Source organism: Elaeis guineensis, chromosome 16, assembly GCF_000442705.2.
Source record: "Elaeis guineensis isolate ETL-2024a chromosome 16, EG11, whole genome shotgun sequence".
NCBI lineage: Eukaryota > Viridiplantae > Streptophyta > Magnoliopsida > Arecales > Arecaceae > Elaeis > Elaeis guineensis.
Window position 1 is genome coordinate 24,353,395 of NC_026008.2, and position 24,651 is coordinate 24,378,045.

Genomic DNA, 24,651 nt, shown 5'->3' on the forward strand with positions numbered 1-24,651 from the left:
TAATATTTTAAAGGCACTTACATATGCCACTAAAATAAAAATTTTTATCGATATTTTGTTAAAAATATTGATAATTAATTGTTGGCACCATCTTAAGATGGTACATAAGAAAATGCCATAAAAATATCGTTAAAGGTATTTGTGGCATTCTTTTTGTCCCATATATCGGTACTTAAAAATACCTCTAATGATTATTTTTATTATAGTCATGATCCCAATGTCATTATCGATCCTCATTCCTGATAACATGTGAGGTGGGCATCAAGTCACATTCCCTTCGACTCCCGCTGACTACCACATTTGGAAAGATTGGTAGGAGACCCTCGTAAAGTCCCATCAAATCATGCCATCTCAGGAGGACAGCTGGCTGCACATCAGATAAAGTCTCATCAAATCATGCCATCCCAGAGGATGGCTGGTTGCACGTTGAATAAAGTTCCATCGAATCATGCTATCTCAGAAGGCGGCTGACTGTGCAATAGATAAGGCCTCATCAAATCATACCCTCTTGAGAGAGGCCAGCTGTGCACTGGATTAGCTCTACTGTTGATCTATACTTGGAGACCCCTAAGGGAGGCAACTGTCACGCACACTCCTTACCATCTGTTCTAAATTTCTGATTTGAGTGTTGAAGGATCCCTACTGAAACCAACTCCGATCAAGGACTTATTTTGTAAGTCTAATCACCACCATCTCTATGGACACCACTATATACTCTAGCAACTCTTGTACCAGTTGAAAATTTGCTGCAACTCATCACCCCTCGCTTTAGTCTTAGGGAAGCCAACACCACAACCGATCCACCATTACCAGCCCATCCCTATCCTCATCACACATCAAAGGCCACTCTCAACTCCATCTCCTCTTCTTCTTCCCCTTCTTTGTCTCCCTACCCTCTCTTCAATATCTTCTCCTCCTCGTCACACCCGACAACCTCTCCCTATTGAATCATAGAGCTCTCCAAACTCCTCAAGGTTTATGAGCCCATCTCATTTCTTCTGTTGAAGAGCCCCAACCTCTTGACTGACTCCTTCAGCTCCTCTATAGTGATGAAGCCATCACCAACTTCATTGAAGGAAACAAATATTGTCTCTATGCTGGTCATGTCGGCTACCTTACTAATTATAACTCGCTTATCATCGATCCTTCTTGGGAGTACTCTCTATTGGCTTCAGCAAGGAAGCTATACAAAAAAATAAATCAAGCAATGCCAAGAGCTTTAAAGGATGAAAAAGTAGGAGTTGATGGGGCCACAAGGGAAGACGACAGCAAACAAAAAAAAGGTAGCCATGGTTAAGTTTGGAAGAAGAGGACACGGGAAGAGGAGGAAAAAGGAATAGAGAGGTTTTTAATTATCAAAGAAGAGGAAGGAGGGACCAACAAAAGAATAGAAGGGATGGGATAGGGGTGGAGCCCCACCAAAGCGATGTGGAGGAGAGTAAATCAGCGATCTTTTTTTCCTTGTTAGTAACTTTCCAAAAAGATGTGATGGATATGTGATGGGTCTAGTTCAACCAATAATTTTTCGAGGGATTGATGGAGTGGTTGGTGAGATAAATTATTAATTGGATTGGATTCATCATAAATCACTAATAATTAGTAGTTTGAAGGTAGGAAAAAGAATTAAATACATCATAGCATGTCTTGTTATCACACAACAAAGTGAAAAAAGGGAAGAAAAAAATTAAATTATTAATGATCCATGGTGAATAATTTCTTGACGGCTGAACATGAGGTATGAAACATAAATTGTTCAAAATAGACTTATTTATTGGAAAGTTAAAACAAGATATCATTGACATCATATCACACGCACGCATATATATATATATATATATATATATATATATATATATATATATATATATATATATATATATATATATATATATATATATATATGCAATCCAATTTTATTATCTCCATATATACATATTGATAAAATCTGAAATTTCAACTGATAAATATTTAAATAAATAATATTTTTGATTATTTATTTACTTTCTAAATAGAATTTTACTTAATAAGCTTTGAAATTACCATTTAAATACTGCTTCTAATCATTGATTAATCATAAATTTTAATATCCATTCATTTCAAATTTTCTATGTTAGCTTGTATTGGGTTAGGAACTCATCACGACATATGTGTATGTACTAGAAAATTCAGAAAATATATAAAAATATTAAAAAATATAAATTGTCTAAATATGTTAAAGCTGTGTTATCTAAGTATCGTATACCTGTGAAGCAGAAATACTTATATAGCATACTTGTGAAGCAGAAATACTTATATTTTAAAATCAAATACCATGTAAATCTTATTATCTTCCTTTTACAGAACTACAAATTTGAAAAAAATCATAGAAAATCATGCAGTATATTTCAAATTAACAGAACTGTTCTTGACATGTTACGTTTTTATTAAAAAATATTTTTCAAAATTTCAGATAAATTAGACTTTTCCTTAAAATGTTATAGAAAGTCAAAAATATAATATCATAATATTTAGACAATCATAGAAAATTAAACCGCATAAATCTTTTAGTTTCTTTTTAGAGAATTTTTTTTTTGGGTAAAATTCCTTTGAGAGCTTTTAGAGAAGTACTGAAATAGTAAGTAAATCACATTCTTTTGTAGAAATACAGAAATATTGAATAAATCTCATTATTACCATTATGAGCGACATTGGTATTTAAAATTCAAATACTGTCTAAATCTAATTATTTTCCTTTTAGAGTGAACGCTCAACTCTTTTCCCTAAAATTCAGAAAGTTAGAAGAAAAATCGTAAGAAATTCATGTATCCAGAAAAAAGATTAAAAAAATAATTAAATATATTAAAAAGCTCATAATTTTGTTGCGCCGTGGGACAGTACATACAGACTGTCTCAACTTTCTAGTGCCGTGGCTTTCAGGGGGCCTTGCGTTGTCCCTCTGTCTTTATGGTGCGGCCCCACCCTGCGCCGCCCCCCCTCCACCCACCCACCAAAAAATAAACGAAGATTTTGGCTCCCTCTCACATTCTTACTCCAAGAAAATAAGAGAATCCACGAGACAGCAAATTTGAACCGGACGTTCCACCTTATATTTGGAAGGCAACCTAGCAACGACTTGTTCTTGACCATCCTTTAAGCTTCACTTCTAACCAATGCCTGCATGAGTACTGCAAAAGATTCCACAGAATACAACATTAAAGAGATATATATATATATATATTTGTTCCATGATAGATAGACAGATAGAGAGGGGGGGGGGGGGGGGAGAGAGATAGAGAGAGAGAGAGAGATGGAGAGGAGCAGGGTTCTTGTGGTAGGGGGAACTGGATACTTGGGGAGGAGGATTGTGAGAGCAAGCTTGGATTATGGGCATCCTACCTATGTCCTCCACCGGCGGGAGATTGGTGTGGACATCGACAAGGTCCAAATGCTCATGTCATTCAAGAAACAAGGTGCTCACCTCGTCGAGGGCTCCTTTTCTGATCACCGAAGCCTTGTGGATGCCGTAAAACAAGTAGATGTGGTCGTATGTGCCATATCTGGCGTGCACATCAGGAGCCACCAAATCCTCCTTCAGCTCAAGCTTGTCGACGCAATAAAACAGGCTGGAAACATCAAGGTAAGATCCCCAAATGTTTATTAATATAAAAATTGCAAAGGCCTTGAATTTTCTCTCTATCTATATATAAAAGCAACAAAAAAGAAGGAAAAAATATTATACCTTAATCTTGTGTTATGAGGATGCTCATACCTGCCTCTCAAAATCCGTGTGAATATATATTCAAGCTATATATGTATCAGGTATTTGGTTACTTACAAAGTTTTGCGGATGTAATCTTTAAAGATTAATGGAAAGTTGATCTTCCAATAATAAGTTTGACCTTCCATTTTGATGGTACAAGTAACATTCATTTCAATGATCAGCAAAAATGAATGAGAAACATATCTTAATAAATAATATATTTCTAATATTTCTTTTCCAAATTCAAATAAAATAATATTTAAATATGTAAATACATAATTTAGTTAAATTATAATTATCCTAAATATCTTTATGTCTCGTTTTCTTTCTTTTTTGCCAAACCAGATACTTGGATACATATCTGAATCTGATTTTTGTATCCAGGTCTATGTAAGACTGCTTAAATTAGTGATGTATGCATGGATTGGGATCGGTGTGTATAAGTATGTATATGTGTATAGCAATTATATAAACCCACAAGGTAGCTACGCGTTTTCTGGTTAGCAAAAGCTAGGCTTTTCCTAGCAAAATTGCTTACATTTTTTTTTTTTTAGCGAGAAAGGAGGCTCAGCCACCCAGACTTATTAATGGGGAAAAATATGTATATAAGTAAAAGGGTTGGGGGGCTGGCTTGACCATGGCTTGACCCTTGCCAAGGACAGCCCCGATGGAAAGATGGCATTAAGAGAGAGAGCTGTTCGAAAAAAGATGAGTTTCAAAAGAGGCGATGCAGTTCAGAGAGAGAAACTCCCGGAGTTTCAGAGGGAGAAACTCCTCCTCCTCATAAATCCTCGGCCGGTCACCCATAACTCCTCGCTCTCTTCCTCTCACATAAATCCCTTACCTCCATTACAATCATCTACCCCCCCTTAACAACCCATGAATCCGGAATCACAGACCCACCGAATTACTAAATGCTTCCTACCAATCACCACTGAGATGACAGAGATTTCCAACTATCTAGAGAGAGTCGCTTCAGTTGAATCTTTCGACAGAAAAATTAAGGTCGATGACGTTGCTGCCACCCTCGCCCATGCCGCCAAGGTGTCAGGATCCGGGTCCACCAAGCAATTAGAGGAGGAAAACCACTTCTTTGTCTCATGTCCTTCCAGGAAGGTCATCCACACCCTCATGTTCATGGGCCATATCTGTGGGGAAGGTTTCTCGCTTGTGGTCAGCCCCTGGGATCAACACAGAGGAGCCAGGACTCATAATCTTTGTTACAAGGTGTGTGCCTCTCTCCATGACCTTCCTCTAATATGCTGGAATGCCGAGTCTGTAGCTACTATTATTTTCAGTTTTGGATACCCTTTTCGGGCCAGCAGATCAAGCCTTCGGTGAGACGATATTACAAGTTTCGACATCCAGTTTTATTATGAGGATCCCACAGCTGTTCCTGAGTACTTCATGTCACGATCAGTCCTCGAATGTATGCGGTTCGGGTTACCATCAAGTTCGCAAGGCTCGAATTCCCACCGTTTGATGGAGCATCCTCCAACGATGAAGACTTCGATGACCTTGATGAGAGCGAACGCAACTTTTAGTTCGGCTCTCCTGGTAAGAATCAATCTCCTGGTGCCTGGAAGCTCCATCTCTAGCAACCTAGATCCGCCTCTTCTATAAAGGATGTGCCCGATGCCGACGATCGCCGGCGGCACCAAGACTCTGAGTCCCGAACTATTGGTGATAGCTCATCCCTACTCTCTGACAAAGGTTTAGACCTCTCAACCACCTTGTACCACCTCATTCAAGCCTATACTCTCCGCATCCTAACACCTAGTCTTTTTGTATCCCTCAAACATCCCCTCCCAGTGCATCTCATCACCAATGACCACCCCAACACCTCATCATCTAACTTCTGATCCGTCACCAACGACTACCAGTCGATCCTGTTTTCAAAATTCAAAATTTCTCTTCCATATGATTTGGTCTACTCTCCTATTCACACTGCCCCAAAAACACAACTCGTACAGACTACGGCCCCTACCATGATTGAGACCATTCCAACGCATTCACCTCTTATCAAAATGGTCACTCCCTCGCTCCTAGAACCTATCCCTGTCTCCATAGTCTTTTCAATATTGATGTCAGCCCTCTCGAAGAACTCTAACGAGATACCTCTCAACTCCCCCTCGACTTTCAATCCCTGTAGGCGAAGCCCGAGACTCCGGGCTCAAAAACTGAAAGCTCTTGGTCTCATCAACAGCAGTTTGAATGACCAAGATGTGCTCTTCATCAATTCGCTCACTCCTGTAGAGATCATCAAGTACTCCAAACTGTGTGGTGTCACAGTTTCCACTGAAGGGGTTATTCTGAAGCTCCGCCAGATGGAGCTCCTAAGGTGCCGGAACCTTGCAGCCACCAAGGTTCCTCAAAATGTTGTCTAGTGCCTGCAAATGGTGTGGAGGTCCCTTATATCTGCCCCAGTAATGGTAACAGCTTGTTTTTGGTCAGCATCAGCAATGGTAGCAACTTTTTGGTGTTCTTCGCGGCCCTCTAATCATGTTCTTATTCAGCCGTTAGCTTTTCTAAATCTAGGCAATTATGTTTGCTTAACTTTTGGTCACAAGCTGTTTTATTTCTACTATGCAAGAAATCCTCCACAGTTGAAGTACTTTAATTTCATCTATGTTCTCACTTCCTATTACTTGTTGTTGTTTCTTCATCTTCTATGACAATATTATTCTGGAATGTCAGAGGATTGGGTAGACCGAAAGAAGAGAGAAATTATTAAAAACATAGTCAAACAGTCCAAATGCACATTAGTTTGTTTTCAAGAAACTAAGTTGGAGAATATAAATCCTTCACTCGTCAGATCTACCTGTGGCATATTTTTATCTGAATGGCATTACAAACCTGCCAATGGATCTTCTAGCGGTTTGCTAACTTGTTGGGACCCAACCTCTGTTATTGGAGCTCCTGCTCACACGGGGGACTTCTGCATCACTACCTCTTTCACTTCGATTAATAATGGATTCAAATGGTCCCTCACCAATGTTTACGGCCCTCACCATCGTTACGATCACTATAACCTTTTTGATGAACTCCATTTCATCAAGTCGAACTTCTTGGGTCCCTGGGTGGTGCTCGGGGACTTTAATGTTACTCGTTTCAGCATTGACCGAAGGGGGGCAACCAGTAGCAGAATGGTTTCTGCTGAATTCAATGACTGCTTATTCCAACTGAAACTCATTGAGATCAACTCTCCCAGCCGGAAGTACACTTGATCTAATTTTCGACAGAATGCTAGCTTGGCAAAATTAGACAGATGCTTCATCTCAGTAGAATGGCACAACCATTCCCCTCAAGACTTCACTCTCCCCACTAGTATATACCACATCTGACCACACACCTCTCCTAATTGCTTTTTCTGTAAAGATTTTACCCGGGTCAAAACTTTTCAAGCCTTTTTGGCTTGAGAACACATGGTACATGCATCCAGACTTCCACAAGCAGGTTGAGATTTTGTGGGACGCTGCACCAACATCACAAGATGTAATCTCTGCAATTGTACTGAAATTTCGGTACTTACATTCTCAAATGGGAGCTTGGAATAAGAAAATCTTTGGAAATATTTGGAATCGAAAGAAGGATAGAGAGTTGAAAATTAACGAATTAGATTGCATCGAAGAAGACCGCAATTTGACTGATGAAGAGAATTATGAAAGACCAAAACTTAAAAATATGCTTCCGACATTGCTTTATCAAGAGGAAGTATATTGGAGATAGAGATCTAGGCAATTGTGGCTCACAAATGGAGATAAGAACACTAAATTCTTTCATTTTTGTGCTTCCAACAGACAAAGAAAAAATAATATAGATTCAATTCAGAAGGATGGTAACCTGTATAATGATCAATCGGGTATACACAAGGCGTTTAAAGATTACTACACTAAACTACTAGATTCTGTTGAAGACCCCCTGGTGGCAGCCGACTGGAAATCTCTGTACTCTGATAATATCGACCTTAGATCTTTTGAGAGACCTTTTTCCGAAGAAGAAATAAAAGAAGCTATCTTTAACCTTGCAAAAGACAAGGCGCCTGATCCGGATAGGTTTCCATTATCTTTCTTTCAAAAACACGGGCAGCACATTAAATATGTTATTCTTAGCTTTTTCAAAAGTATTCACAGCTCTTCTTTGGACTTATCTTGAATAAATAACACATATATTGTGCTTATTCCAAAGAAGAAGGAATGCACTGATGTTAGAGACTTTCGGCCCATCAGCTTAGAGGGGAGTATAATTAAAATCTTCTCTAAGGTGCTTGTTACAAAGCTTGGAGAAGTTATTAACTCTCTAATTTCAAAAAATCAATTTGCCTTCATCAAGGATTGAACGATACATGAGTGCTACACAACAGCTGCCGAAATTGTATCATATTAAAAGAGATTCAAGCAGAAAGGTATCATTTGCAAAATTGACTTTGAAAAAGCTTTTGACAACATCTCATTGTTCTTTCTTAATCAGCTCATGGAGAAATTAACATTGCCCGAAAAGGTGAAAATTTTTGGCTGGTTAATTTACCAGAATAAAATTCTAACTGCAGAAAATCTGCTAAAAAAGGTGTGTAAGTTGAAAAGCAGTGCATACTATGTTACAGAGAAGATGAAACCACTGAACATTTACTATTATAATGTTCATATTTCACCGCCTCTTGGTCAACACTTACAAGATTTACTAGTGTTCCTCCTCTACCTAAGCATATCCCTCAAATCTGGATAGAGTGGATCTATTCAGGTCTCAAAAAGAATAAGGTAAGGCATTCGCATCGCTTCTTCTCACTACTCAATGGATGGTTTGGAAGGAATGAAATAGCAGGACCTTTCGCTTTGAAGCATACTCGGTATTGGAAACGGCAAGAAAAATAGCTCATCTCTTCACTGACTAGACACATTACGATTCGAAGGAAGACGGAATCAAAAATCCTATGCAGAGATTTCATATGAAGAAGCTTTCCTCAGCCATCCTGCAAGCAACGAAGAAAGAAAGCGCTAACATATCGGTTAATTCTAGTGAAATCCTCCTTTGTCCTCAACCGGGACCGATCAGTAAAGTTTTCGTTTAACAAGTCGACGCTCTTCACTGACGGGTACAAATATAGCAAATAGGATACTTTTATTCTGCCTCCAGATTATAAAATTTCAGACCGAGATCACCCTCTGCTGCCATTATTTTTGTATATATAACCAGAATCCTTGACCATTACATCCACCGCTCAATCTGTTGATACATTACCATCAACTCTTCAAAACATTATGTATATATCACTGTAAATACAGACACTGTAAATACCATATTATCTATCTAATATATATCTTGAGGGAATCATCCTTTCCTCCTAGTTACTCAAAAAGAAAGAAGATGAGTTTCAAATAGATGTTTAATAGATATTTGACTCGAAGAGACTACTTGCTGTTAGCTATATGGTAGTTTTGGTTTGTTGGGAGCGTCTGATTGAAGATGTTGAAATTAATTATGCTTCTTAGCAGTCCTTTGCATTCTACTTTCAGCCATTTGAAATCAAAATTGCTGACATTGGGTTCTAAAACATGACATGACACTTGTGTTATTTTAAGAAATCATAAAATTACTCACACATGCCCTTAATCTTGCTTCAACACATGAATTTATCTGAAGTCATGGAGAAATTTTGAAGAGTTAAATTCCACGTTATAGTTGCATTACTAGCTTCTTTAAAAATTTCTCAAAGAGTGCACCATGCCACACAAATTATGACTACATTCTGGAGCTCAATTGAGGGTTTAGACACATGTAAGACAACATATTTTGCAGCGCTTCTTGCCTTCAGAATTTGGGATAGATCCTGCAAGGATGGGTCATGCAATAGCCCCTGGAAGAGTGGCGTTTGATGATAAAATGGTGGTGAGAAAGGCCATAGAGGATGCTGGAATCCCCTTCACCTATGTCTCTGCTAATTGTTTTGCGGCTTACTTTGTTGGAGGCCTATGCCAACCAGGGCATATCATTCCATCAAGAGATGGTGTCTGCTTGCTTGGAGACGGCAATGTGAAAGGTATGGTGGTAGGTCTCCCCACCTTTTTTTATTTCTCTAAAGGTATCCTCTTTTTACTCATTCCACTGTTAAATAGAATGGCAATGGTATGTTAAGTGTTAGATACGCATAATGATCTAGGATCCTCACTGCAAAAATAGTGCAGCCCTCAATGGCCGCTATCAAGAGATGGATGATCATCAAACAAGGCACACCATGTATGACACATAAAGGCATGGCGGTCTTGTTTGATGGCCATCCATCTCTTGGTAGTGGCCATTGAGCATTGCACTGGATATTGTAGTGCAAACTATGCACCGTAGGGGATCTATACTCCAGGCGTAACAAGTAGTACACTGTTATTTCTAATGTCCTCAAATTTTTAGGATAGAGGTTACTTATTTTCACTGAGATGAAGGCCTACAAAACAAACCAGAAAACTGAGATTTCCAGTTGAGGATTCTTTAATGCCCATTTGATTTTTTGGCAGCAATTTTTGTTGAGGAGGACGATATAGCAATGTACACCATCAAGACGATCGATGACCCCCGCACGCTCAACAAAACATTATACATCCGGCCACCAGAAAACATCCTCTCACAAAAGGAAGTAGTTGAGGCATGGGAGGAGCTCATTGGCAAAGAACTAAGCAAGAGCAGTATTTCAGAGGAAGACTTTCTCACCAATATTAAAGGTAGCATTAAAAGTAAATTAACAGAAATCAGAAGTTGTTATAGCATTATGATTTTACTGATGACAATATAGCAGTGCAAAGAACTACTTTAGTGATTTAAGCCATCAATTCATCAGCACAATAAGTAACTGGACTCTACGATATACTGAAACTCATAGCCAATGGGATTCAATAGACAATCAGACGGGATGGAATAAAATTTTGTATCATGCACTCAACGTTTTACATGGGAAAAATTCCTTCAATATTGATATTCTTATTTTGAATTATATCTTCATCATTAAGGAGGGGGAAGACCATATGAAATTGGTCTTATAGGCACACTTCATGAAAAATACTTAGAAATTGAAGAAATGTTGAAGAATTCATAGGATTAACAATCTTCAATGCGACAACAATTCCCAAATTGGAGCAATGCAGTTTGTACTACTCAGTTGCAGTCTTGTAACTACGGTTTTTGATTACTGGTATCATTCTTGTGCCTTGCATAAATTATAGCTTGCTTGCTTTCTATACCACCTTTCCAGGTCAAGACTATGCTTCACAGGTAGGACTTGGGCATTACTACCATGTTTTCTATGAAGGTTGTTTGACAAATTTCAAGATAGGAGATGAAGGGGAAGAGGCTTCTCAGTTGTATCCAGAAGTCGTCTACACTCGAGTGAAAGATTACCTTAAACAATATGTGTAATATAAAGGCAGTTATGCTATTGTATTAGTCATGAATATGCCTCTTGGAGTTTCCAAGTATTGTCAATCAAAATTCTATGTAGCCTAATTAGTAGCTATATCTTTTGGGATGGTAAAATGCATCATGTAAGGGGACACAAGGGACAATGTGTAACTATATAAGTCCTTCTCAAGTCCTCTTGTATGGCATAAGAAGTGATGTAACGACAAGTAACATAATGATTATCATTTTCTCTCCACATCTATTATCCAATTAGAGTGATATATACTAGAATTTATTCATCTCCATTGGCCAGGCGCATAGTATTGTAGATGTTAGATATGTGACCTAAAAAGTCAATTATTAGGTGACACATTATAATTTTTTAAGATATAAGTTTGTGCTTGATTTATTAAAATTAAAATTATAGTGAATTATATCCATTCTAGAGTAATATGTTCTAAAATCATCTATGGAGTTTATAGTCAATGACACATATTCTCAAGAGTTGAGAATTTAAGATATTTGGCATTATAAATTAATTCTTAAAAACTCCCAATTGATGATCATCACAGAGACGGTGATTTATCCGAGTAGGCTGGTGTATAGATCGCTTCCTTTTGAGTAAACGAATCCTGAGTCTATAGTGTGGGGACATTAGAGCGAGAGTACATGTGGTTGTTAGAGAACAACGGTACTGAGCATGATCAAGAACGAGAAGTCACATGAATGTCTACTCACTCATCGGTGACTTCTCGATGCTATAGTTGTGTGAGTGGTTCTTTAACCTACGATGTCTCGGCTACTCACAGTAGAGTTGCTATAGTTTGACTACACATAAACAAGATCTCTAGCTATATGGATCTTTGTAATGGATGTTGACTACAGTAGGTTCACTGTAGGAGTAGGAGTACACTTATAGGGGATCTATCGGTCTTGGTAGTTGAGGAGTAATCCTATACGATCTAAGAGGCTGAGTCTATAAGTCTGTGGCTACAGCAGCATTATTCTGAAAAGAAATTTTCATGAGCTTCACGATTGGACTCGAGCTAATTAAGTCTGACATATGACGGATGCTTAGGATTTGATGAGGTTCCATGACCTGCATCCTATCAGGACTCTCAATAGAGGAACTTGATCACACGGTAACTATACCTAAAGGTTGATCCATCTATTCTGCTGGATTGTCACTACATGCTACTAGATATCATTGGTGGATTGTGAGAACTCACCAGGATCTCTTTTGGATCAACAATCCTTGTTGGGATGAGTTGGAATTGTTCCAACCCATCGAAAAGAGTTTCAATGATACGATGATGGAGATCACGATATGTCTCATTACTAGAAAGAATAGAATATGAGAGGTCACACATAAAAGAAGCTCGTCCTGATCAATAGCTTAGGTCATGATCAAATTATCAATTCGATTGATGATTTGGATCAATTTATAACTTTTTACAAATTTAAAAACTGCTAATTGTTAGCATTAGGGACTCAATTGTAAGTGTTACAATTTAATTAGGCCTGATTAAATTATGGATCAAGTTCTAATTAATTTAAATCAAATTTAATTTGATTTGATTTAATTTAATACTAGTTGGGTTTAATTATCCAAGTTAGACTTGGATTACAATCTTGATTGGATCAGGATTGACAACCTTTTGAATTTGATTCAAATCGGATTCAAATTTGATTCAATTTGAATCAAAATTCGATCCAATTGAAAAAGACCACCTAAATCCAGATTCTCTGGGCTTCTCTCTCATCTTTCACATCAGAAAGAAGGAGGGGTGCGTGAAGATGTGCCCCTTTTTTTCTCTTGAAGGGTGAGGCGCCTCTCCTTCTGCATTCGGGGTCTTTCAGATAAGGATAGTTTTCTTTTAAATTTGATTTGAAATCATAATTATCCTTATCTGGTTGGTAGCATGTAGAGACCTAATTTTTGTGTGACAAAAATCTGCTAAATGAGAAAGGAGGCACGCTCCTTATGTGCGTGAAAGGAGAAGGGGCGCCAATATTTGGCACCCCACTTCTCTAGGTCTCTTTTCTTTATTTTGGACACTCTTTCTATTTGAATTTGATTTAAATTAGGAAGAGCACCCTATCATAAGTGGTAAGGCATTGGGAGATCTTTTTGTGCAACAAAAATTATGAAAAAAAAGGGCGTGCACTAAAGATGAGATGTGATCTCTTCCTTATCGATACTCCCCATCTCAATGCCCCCTTTTGCCTTATTCCTCATCCCAACGCCCCATCTCTCTCTAGATGGGATCTGAGAGAGAGAGAGAGAGAGAGATTATAGAGAGAAAAAGAGAAGAAGAAGGGTCTTCTTCCTCTTCTTGATGGTCTTGATCTGATTAGATCAGATCAGTGCGATGAGATCGTGCTGTAATCTTGTTCTTCAAAATGTTGAAGAACAAGTTCAAATCTAAGCAAATGAGCAAGGCCTACAAGGCACTAGCACTTTGATGGCCTCAACGCTCTAGTCAAGTTGACTCCATATGGATAACAGCAGAGGTCAGATACTTGTGCGGCTACATCAAAAACTCCGGACATCCATAGGATCTGATCCGATAGGAAGATGAAAAAATGATTAAGGTAATCAATCTTCCCTTCTTCTTTATTTCTATTTTTCAGATCTGAATATTTTCATGTATGTCTAAACTAGATAATTAGGTGATATTAGGATTAGATACTTTGCATGCCATAAATTAAAATTATTTTAATTTATACTTCTGTTGCCCTATTTTCATGAGATAAAAATTTCAGCATGCCGATCATCTAGATTTTCTTCAAGTGGTATTAGAGCCAGGTTAGTTTTGACATGCAAATTTTTTTTTAATTTTAAATCTAAAAAATTATATATTAAAATTAGATTAGATCTAATTAATAATATATGAGATGTATTAGATATTAACAATACATGAGATATATTGGATCCTGTTTTTGCATGTGATGCATAGATCTGAAAATCATGATTGTAATCTGTTTTATGTGAAGCATGAGATATTTAGATATGATATATATATTACGTATGATGTATGATCTTGATTAAATCATATTTATATTAGATATTTGAATTAATGATTGTAGATTAGATCTATTATGTAAGCCATAGTCTTTAAGGTTAATCTAGAATCATCCTGACATAAGGTTGCCCTGGCATAACTTATGTTATGCTGTATAGTTATCCTAGGATGAGACTAGATCAATCATTAATCAAAATTAAAATTATCTGATCCATAAAATGATTTAATCACACATAAATCAGATTGATAATTGGATCAATTTTTATGAAATCGATAGCGGTTCAACCAGTCGAGTCAACTCAATTTTTGTTTGAGTCGACTTGAGACCCTTGTGAGCCAGCTCGATTTGCTGATGAGCCAACTCAGTTATGCAGACTGAGGCTACAAAATTTTTGTTCATCACTGTGATGAGTCAACTCGGATCCAAAGTGAGTTGACTCATTACTATGGACAGAAAATTTTGTATGAGATACAAAATGTAAATTATTTAGATCTAAAATTATTTTGATTTCTAAACAAACCCATCATCATAATGTATTTAATTAAAAATTAAGATATGAATTTAAAATATCTAAAATTGAGAATTTAAGATCTAAAATTCATTGCATAAAATATGACATTTTGGATATGAGTTGAACAAATTAGGTCTAGTGATCAAACTACAATTAGGATCAATTAATTAGATCAGGTTAGAACCTTATCGATTTGAGCAGTTGATCGAATCTAATCAATTATTGATCAGAATTAGATCAAAGAGACTCAAAGTCGAGTTTAATTGTAGTTGGTCGCATTGACTCACATTTTAATGTGAATTGATTAACTCAAGATCGAATTTGGTTCAGTGGTTCGGGCCAAGGTCAATAGGCTAACCTGATCAATTCTAATCAGTCAATTTGGTATCTAAGATAAGTATTTAGATGATAGTTATTTAATTAATTCTGTTGTCTGACCTGATCAATTCATTGGTGTCTAAGAAAAGCAACAGGGGGACCCCCACTCATCTTAACTTATCTGATCATTTTAGAAGATTATGTTTTGTATTAAGTTACTTGTTGACTCGAGTTCATCCATACCGACTAGGTTGGATCAAACATGAGATGTGCTTACCTAAACTAGGTTAGATTAGACATGAAATATGCTGACCTAAATCAGACTGTCATTTACAAGAGATGTATGTGATTATGTAGAAGAGACCTAAATCAAATCTCCTCAATAATATTAAGTCAAGAGGTCTTCTACTATTATAAAGTACCATACCCTCTCTGATGTTGATTGTTCTCGACTGAATACAATAGGTCAGTTGCATCAGGGGAGAAGCAACCACTCTATATGTGGGATGAAGATGGAGTTGGGCTTAAGATCTATTAGATGAGGGTCCAATGACGGCTTCACTCGTGCTCAATGGTGGATCCAACTTAACTAAGAAATGAGACCATGATCTATCAGGTGAAGTCTCAAGACTTAAAGATCAAGTCTGCTACAATTTGCTTGAGATGCATTGGATAAGAGTTATCCACTCATTGGTTGACACATTCACCAAGATCTGTCAGGTGAGGTGGTATGTCAATCGGTTGGACCATAGTACCTACTAGGAAGCTTAACTCGCATAGGGATTTCTGCTTTCTAACCCAAAGAGTGTTAGGATTTGAAGAAATAGTGAGAGTCTAATTTGTTTCTTAAAGTATATAGAATAAATTTTAAAATCTAGTATAAATATCTAATTAGAATCATCTTCTCTCTTTAGTTCATTACTCAGCTTCAAATCCCATAGCCTGAACTAAGTCCAAATGGACTCGAAATCTCTCAAATTATAATAGTTGCTAAATTATTTGATTTGATCAAATAATGAGATTGGATCCTGATCAAGTTAAATTAGATTTAGTTTGATTAGATTCAAGTTTGAGTTTGACTCAGATTGAATTTTATTAGTCTAATATGATTGGACTTGATAAGTGTTTAACTTATTTTGAAATCCAAACCCAATTTGATTAATCAAGTTTAAGATACAATCAATTGATCGAGTAGAACTATAAAGAATTGGATTAGGACTTCATAATGGTTTTGAACTCTGGTAAGGGTTAAGGTATGTTCTAGACTAGAATTTTCTTGAATCACCAAACCATCCAACTGCTGAAACGTTCAGTGCTTGAGAAATGGACAGATGATGTCAATTAGGTTAGGCACTATATTTTGACCTTAGTGCTAACATGAGAATATCATGAATTCAGGGCTATGATAACTCACCTATAATAGTTGTGTGGCGAGTAGAGCCGGATTACACGTTGAGTAGTCCATCTATATTTATTGTTTGACAATGACCAAGGACCTTATAAATTCAAGATGACCATGGATAAAGAACTGTAGGTGAATTTGATCCAGTAATCCCTTAATGGTTCATTTGGTCAGTTTAGAATAAACTACTATATGAACAAGTATGATAGTGCATTATCGAAATTGATGAACATATTGGTGATCACTAAGAAGACCTTGAAAAGTTTAAGGTGGTGTGTTCTTACTGTGAAAAATTTAGTTCCAAGAAAGAGTTTCTTAGAATAGAGGTCTCCAGAAAAATGAGCCAAGGAAGGATCTTCTCAAGGAGTAGACGCCATGCAAGGAAAAGTGTTTCCACTGCAATACTGACAGCCACTTAGATGAGAAATGTTCTCTTATTTAGATAGCCTTAGGAAAAAGGATGACACACCTTATGAAAGTATGTCAGATCTGTTTGCATGTTGATGTATTCAAACAGTAAGTATGCCGTATGATCTGAGAGATCTATAGATAAGATAAATCTAAGTATATGTGGTGCCTCAAGCTAGGTCATTTTGAAGAGGATAGGATATACAAACTTAAAAATATATCATCTTTTTGAAACATAAATTTTGAGTTTGTGGATCCTGCCTTCAAAAAAAAATAACCAAACTATCTCTTGTGGGACATGGGAGAGGACAACTACATACAAACCTATTTGATGGAAAATTCCTTAAGGTTCTTTGATTAAATCGAGAAGGTGTATACCTTAGTGGGAGTTTTGAGATTATCTCATAAAAATGGTATGGTCTCATAGTGGATTCCTCGTAGTTCACCTCAGCTCAACAAGGTGTCAGAAAGGAAGATTAGGATCCTATTGGAAATGGTTCACTCTATAATGAGACTCACTCACTAACCCTTACTTCTTTAGGAATATACTTTAATTTGTTGAATAGGGTACTTAATTATACTCCCAATAGATCACAATGTGATTGTGATCCATTATACTAGATTCTAAGAAAATAGTTTACCTAAGTTGATGGTAGTAGGAGAAAATTAAGCTCGAAGAGAAAGTCTCTAAAGAATAATAAAATAAAAATTTGATTGTACCTATCATTCTGAGCCCGTTAGTATAGAACCTCTACCATCTCGTAGATCTAGTAAGATCTCCCATCCTCATGAAAAGTACTTGGATATGCTTTCAGGGCATGTAAAGAAAATGCTCTTTATAGGAGATAGGGATCAAGTAGTTGATCCTAAGACCTATGACGAGATAATGTGCGACATCGATCCCAAGAAATAGATGGAAATAATAAAGTCAAAGATTGACTTGATGCATTCCAGCCCAATCTGATCTTAGTGGATCCATCAGAAGGTATTATACCCATTGGGTATTAATAGATCTACAAAAGAGAATTAGATGTAGACGGATGTGAAACTATTCCTTAATGGATATTTTGGAAAGATATCTACATGGAGCAGTCTGATGGGTTTCACTTCTAGTGATGGAGATCACAAGATCTGCAAGCTGCATTGATCTATTTTGGATTAATGCAAGCATCTTGGATTTGGACTGATGCAATCAAATGGTTTGATTTTATCAAAAGCAAGGAGGAACCTTGAGTTTTCAAAAGAGTCAGTGGGAGGATGAGATTCTCCTGATTGAAAAAGTTGTTCTCATGTTGACTTCGATCAAGAGTTGGTTGTCAAATAGATCCTCTAGAAAGATTAAGAAAAAGTATCTTGGATTAAAGATTTGTGGAGACAGATCTGATAAGATACTGGGCATTTCACAAGTAAAGTACATAAAGGAGGTGCTGAAGGGGTTCAGCATGAAAACTTCATGAGGAAATTTCTACCCCTTAGGTAAGGCATGTATCTCTCCAAGATGATGTGTCTATACACATCTGAAAAAATTTAGCTCATGAGCTTGATCTATTATACAGCCTCATGAATGCCATGCAATGTACTTGACTTGATCTTGCTGTGAGTGTTACGAGCAGAAATCAGTCGAATCCAAGTGTATAACACTAGATAGCTGTGCAGAATATCCCTAAGTACTTGAGAAGCACTAAAGATTTGTTCTTAATTTTTGAAAAAAAAATTTAAGTTATAAGATTTATGGATACACATGCTCGGATCTTGACTCTAGCACTAATGGTAGAGAGTCTACATCAAGATGTGTGCAATGTGAAAAATTAGTAGATTGGAAGAGTTTCAAATAATCAATCATTGTAGGAGGCTGAGTTAGTCACTTTTTCAAAGATGCTAGATAAAGTCTTATGATTCAAGAAACTTCGTTGTAATTGATGTCATGAGATGTCGTCATAGTGACAATATTAGCACCATAGCCCTTAGCTAATAGAGCATTGGTCTTACTAGAATATCCAGCACATGGAAAGGAGGACTTTAAATAATACACGATTACCTTGATTTTGAAAATGTCAAGGTGAAGAGAGCAGACCCTATGAAAATATGGTGGATCCAGTGACAAAGTAATTTACGACCTCAAAGACTGAAGTCCATATTGAGAAGATGGGACTTAGGTTTGTGGTAGATTGACTTTAGGTCCAGTAGGAGTTTGTTAGATTTATGATCTGAAAAGTCAATTGTTGGCTGATACATTATAATTTTTTAAGACATAAATTTATACTTGATTTATCAAAATTAAAATTATGGATAATTATATCCATTCTAGAGTAATGTGTCCTACAATCATCCATGGAGTTAATGGTCAATGACATATTTTTTCAAGAGTTATGAATTTAAGACGTGTCATTATAGATTAATTCCTACAAGTTTTCAGTTGATGATCATCGTGAGGATGGTGATTGATCTGAGTAGACTGGTGCACAGATTACTTTTCTTTGGATTGATGGGTCTTGAGTCTATAGTGTGGGGACACTGGAGTGAGAGTGCAGATGGTTATTAGAGAACAACGGTACTAAGCATGATCAAGAATAAGAAGTCATATGGATGTCTACTCACTCGTCAGTGACTTCTCGATGCTGTAGTTATGTGTGTAGTTCTTTAACCTGTGGTACCTTGGCTACTCACAATTGGGTTGCTATAGTTTGAATACACATAAATATGGTCCCTAGCCATATGGATTTTTGTAGTGGATGTTAGTTACAGTAGGTTCACTGTAGGAGTAAGAGTGTACTTATGGGGGATTTATCAGTCTTGATAATTGAGGAGTAGTCTTATACGACTTGAGAGGCTGAGTCTATAAGTCTGGGGCCACAGCAATGTGATTATGAAAAAAATTTTTTATGAGATTTATGATTGGACTCGAGCTAATTAAGTCTGACATATGACGGATACTTAGGATTTGATGAGGTTTCATGACCTGCATCCTGTCAGGACTTTCGATAGAAGAACTTGATCACACATAACTACATCTAAGAGTTCATCCTTTTGTTCCATTGGGTTGTCACTAAATATTGCTAGGCATCATTAGTGGATTGTGAGAACTCACTAGGATCGCTTTCGGATCAACGATCTTTGTTGGGGTGAGTTGGAATTGTTCCAGCCTATCGAAAAGAATTTCGATGATACGATGATGGAGATCACGATACGTCTCACTACCAGACAGAATAGAATCTGAGAGATCACACATAAAAGAAGCTCATCATGATCGATAGCTTGGATCATGATCAAATTATCAATTGGATTGATGATTTAGATCAATTTGTAAAGAATTACAAATTTGGAAACTGCTAGTTGTTAACATCAAGGACTCAATTACAAGTGTTATAATTTAATTAGACCTAATTAAATTATGGATTAAGTTTTAATTAATTTAAATTAAATTTAATTAAATTATATTTGACTTAATTTAATAATAATTAGATTTAATTATCCAAGTTAGACTTAGATTACAATCCTAATTGGATCAGGGTTGACAGCCTTTCAAATTTGATTCGAATCAGACTTGAATTTGGTTCGATTTGACTTCAAATTCAATGTAATTGAAGAAGACCACCTGAGCTCAAGTTTTCTAGGCTTCTCTCTCATCGTTCACATTAGAAAGAGGGAGGGCCGCATGAAGATGCACCCCCTTTTTTCTCTTGCATGCATGAAAGGGTGAGGCGCCTCTCCTTCTACGTTGGGGGTCTTCCAAATAAGGATAGTTTTTTTTTAAATTTGATTTGAAATCATGATTATCCTTATCTAGTTGGTAGCATGTGGAGATCTAATTTTTATGCAACAAAAATCTGAGAAACGAGAAAGGAGGTGCGCTTCTTGTGTGTGTGAAAGGAGAGGGCGCCCCACTTCTCTAGGTCTCTTTTCTTTATTTTAGACACTTTTTTTATTTCAATTTGATTCAAATTAGGAAGAGCATCCTATCAGATATGGTAAGGCATTGGGAGATCTTTTTGTGCGACAAAAATTATGAAAAAAAAAGTGGGCGTGCGCTAAAGATGAGATGTAATCTCTTCCTTACTGGTACTCCCCATCTCAACGCCCCCTTCTGTCTTTTTCCTCATCCCAATGCCCTATATCTCTTTAGATGGGATCTGAGAGAGAGAGAGAGATTAGAAAGAGAAGAAGAGAAGAAGAAAGGTCTTTTTTCTCTTCTTGGTGGTCTTGATCTGATTAGATCAGATCAGTATGATGAGATCACACTATAATCCTGTTCTTCAAGATGTTAAAGAACGAGTCCAGATCCAAGCAAAGGAGCGAGGCCTGTAAGGTGCTAGCACTTCGGTGGCCTCGACGCTCTGATCAGATCAACTCCATGTAGATACCAGTAGAAGTCGGATGCTTGCGTAGCTACATCAGAAATCCTGAACATCTGCAGGATTCGATCTGATCCCATATTAAGATGAAAAAGCGATTAAGGTAATCAATTTTTCCTTCTTTATTTCTATTTTTCAGATCTGAATATTTTTATGTATGTCTAAAATAGATCCTTAGGTGATATTAGGATTAGATCCTTTGCATGCCATAAATTAAAATTATTTTAATTTATGCTTCTGTTGCCCTATTTTCATAAGATGAAAATTTCAGTATGCTGATCACTTGGATTTTCTTCAATGGAGCCACGAGGAGCATGCATGGTCGACAACTAGAAGAGTTATTCGAGAGGGAAAAGGATCTAAATGTTGTGATCATGGTAAAAAAATAATTAAGAACAAGAGGAAGAAGAGAGGAGTGTGGTGAGAGATTTTTTTTTCTTACGAACAAAACTAGGGTTTACTAATTATAGCTAGAGTTAAAGCATTTGAATAAGATCTATCTTCAATCTTCTACTTTATAAGGCACAATTGAGATGTTTGAAGTTGCATATCAAAAAATCATTGTGGAAGAAAGAAGAGAATGTAGAATTTGATCATAAATGATATAAGAACTGACCCAGCTCCTCTCTCATATGACTGAGGTCCATTGTAGCAGAAGATCTTAGAACTGATCAAGAGCTAATAATAATATTTGTGACTTGAATTTTTTTACTGTCAAATAAATTAGAACAAAAATAGGCAACTATTTGATGGTTTATTGGAATATGACTTATTTTGATCTATCTTCAAGGTTCTATAAGGTCATCGATTGATACAAAATTTAAAATTAAGCAATCGTCTAGACTCGAATGTATGCATGAAACATGACAAAACAACCCATGTTGCTAAATTACTCCACAGTTAGAGTTTCTCCCTCTGGGCACCTATCTTTTCCAAATAGCTATCAATCAGTCTGATGACCAATGTACCACCCTCATAACCCTTTAAATCTCTTGCTTTTCAACTTAATTATGCTGCATCCACCTCGCTATCATATGCATCCCACCACCGTAACATACTAGTTAATGGATAATATATCTTGGTGCATTGAGAATGGTTGTAACTGCATTCATTATCCTAAATCCAATTATTTTAGCCTATCAACAGTTGCTCATTCTCATCTAGCAAAGATCATTACTTGATTTTTCCTAGCAATTCAAAGCAAAAGGGCATATGAATTGAGGTAGTTCCTCTCAAAAAGTGTTGCCTGATATGTGTAAATTTTCATTATTAGATATATGTCCTAAAAGCCAGATTGACTGACACATGTACACTTCTGGAGTATAATTTTAAAATTAAATTTTGAAATTAATAAAAATTTGGGTTACTTTTCCTTTCATGTTATGTGTCTTTAATTATATCCATGAATCGTCCGAAGAATTAACGGATGATGACACGTATTCTCAAAGAGTTGAGAATTTTAGGTATATGTCATTAGGGGTTAATTTCTAAATTGCTCTCGATCATAGGATCATCATGGAGATGATGATTGATCTAGATAAACTAATACATAGATCATTTTCTTTGGACAGATGAGTCTCGAGCCTACAGTATAGGGATATTGGAGCGAAAATGTAGGTGGTTGTTAGAGAACAACTGATATTGAGCGTGACGAACATGAAAAGTCATTAGGATGGCCACCCACTCATCAGTGACTTGCTCAAAGCTGCAGTGATGTAGATAGTTCTTTGACCTGAGGTGCTTTAATTGTTCACAATGGATTACTATAGTTTGACTGCATAATCATTTAGTTACCTAGCCATTCGAAATCTTGCAGTATATGTTGGCTACAGTAGATTCATTTTAGGAAAAAGGTATGCACCAAGATGAGATCTATCGATCCTGATAGACAAGGAGAGGTCCTATACGATTCATGAGACTGAGTCTCAAAATCTATGACCATGATAGGTGAATGATGGAAAAGAGTTTTCGTGAGATTTCATATGGACTCGAGTCAATGAATCTGGTATACGATAGACGAATGGGTTTGACCAATTATCCTTGACCTACATCTTATCAGGACCCACGATAGAAGAACCGAACTACATGATAATTGCACCTAGAGGTTCAATATTTTATTCTACTGAATTGTCACTACATAATACTAGGTGCCACTGATGGATCATGAGACTCATTGAGCATCATCTTGATGATCAATGATCCTTAATGGGTAGAGTTGGAATCGTTTCAACCCATCGAAAAGAGTTTCAATGATATTGTGTTGGAGATCATAGTATATCTTACTACCAGACAGAATAGAACTTATGAGATCCCACACAAAAAAAAAATTTATTCGATCAAATGGTTGATCAACGATTATAAATCGCTATTGGATTTGATTGTCAATGTGATTAATAATTAATCTAGTGCAAGAGTTGTAATAAAATAATTTACTAAGAGTTAGTGAGTTATAGGAGGATTAATTAGCAATTGAATTGCTAATTAGCTCAATTTGATTGAACAATAGGGCTAAAATCAAGTCTAATTGAATTGAATTCTGTTGGGTATAAAATACCCCCAGCCAAAGTTTGTAAAAGGCCGACCCTCCCTGGGCTCTTCCGGCTTCCGACCTTGAGTATGTCTTTCTGCACTCCCCCGACCATCTGAGCTTCCACAATGCCATCCGAACTTCTCCAATAATGAGGTCCCCCATTCATCTACCGGACTGCTCCAAATGCTCTCTGGGCTTCACTATCAATCGATTTTCTACAGTGATCGACCATTCTCCGAATCTCTTCCAGACTTCTTCCAGCCACGAACGATTTTACTCCGAACTTCTTTCAGACTTCGTCAATATCCGAGCTTCTCCAACAGCAGGACTTCTATGGTAACTAGACTCCATCCAAATTTCTACGACGGTCGACCGCCTTTCGGATTTCATCCAAGCTCCTACAAGAATCGGATCTCTACCCCGAACTTCTATTGCAAGCAGACTTCATCCGAGCTCCTACAAGAGTCGGACACCATCCGAACTTCTACAGTGGATGGATCACAGACGAACTCCTACAATGGATGGGCTCCACCAGTCGGATCTCTACTCCAAACTTCTTCCGAACTTTGTCAATGATCGAGCTTCTCCAGCAGCGGGACTTCTACAATAAGAAGTCTCCATCCGAGCTTCCACGACGATTGATCTTCGTCCGAGCTTCTACAATAAGCAGACTCCTTTCAGACTCCTACAAAAGTCGGAAAACAACAGAATTGAATTTCGGACTCCTCCAACGTTCGACCTTCCACAGTGTCCTCAAGACTCCTCCAGCGGACAAACCTCCACAACGCCATCTGAACCCCACTGTCGGACGACCCCCTGTCGGATTCCTCATGAAACTGGACCTCTCTGGTGGACAATCTTCAGACGAGCTTCCACATCAGGCAAATCTCAGACAGACTTCTCTGGCAATCAGACTTCTACTGAACTTCACCAACAGAAAGTCTCCATCCGAGCTTCTACAGCGGATGACTCCCGCCTGTA

The 24,651-nt window shown here is 37.1% G+C and overlaps 1 protein-coding gene and 1 pseudogene across 1 annotated transcript; one reads left to right on the plus strand and one right to left on the minus strand.

The window, feature by feature from the left end:
* Window positions 1-829: 829 nt before the first annotated feature.
* LOC140854345 (probable calcium-binding protein CML22) lies at window positions 830-1,291 on the minus strand (annotated as a pseudogene).
* Window positions 1,292-3,252: 1,961 nt separating this feature from the next.
* On the plus strand, window positions 3,253-11,378 carry LOC105060630 (bifunctional pinoresinol-lariciresinol reductase). The gene is made up of 4 exons (XM_010944417.2): window positions 3,253-3,616; window positions 9,536-9,776; window positions 10,246-10,449; window positions 10,977-11,378. Exons 1-4 carry the CDS (start codon window positions 3,287-3,289, stop codon window positions 11,138-11,140), a joined length of 939 nt encoding a protein of 312 aa, XP_010942719.1. The 5' UTR covers window positions 3,253-3,286; the 3' UTR covers window positions 11,141-11,378.
* The last annotated feature ends 13,273 nt before the right edge of the window (window positions 11,379-24,651 follow it).

Coding starts and splice junctions, on each gene's coding strand:
- LOC105060630 (XM_010944417.2), top strand. CDS start 3,287: ATGGAGAGGAGCAGGGTTCTTGTGGTAGGGGGAACTGGATACTTGGGG. Junction 3,617..9,535: donor AACAGGCTGGAAACATCAAG/GTAAGATCCCCA, acceptor CATATTTTGCAG/CGCTTCTTGCCTTCAGAATT. Junction 10,450..10,976: donor CTTTCTCACCAATATTAAAG/GTAGCATTAAAA, acceptor CCACCTTTCCAG/GTCAAGACTATGCTTCACAG.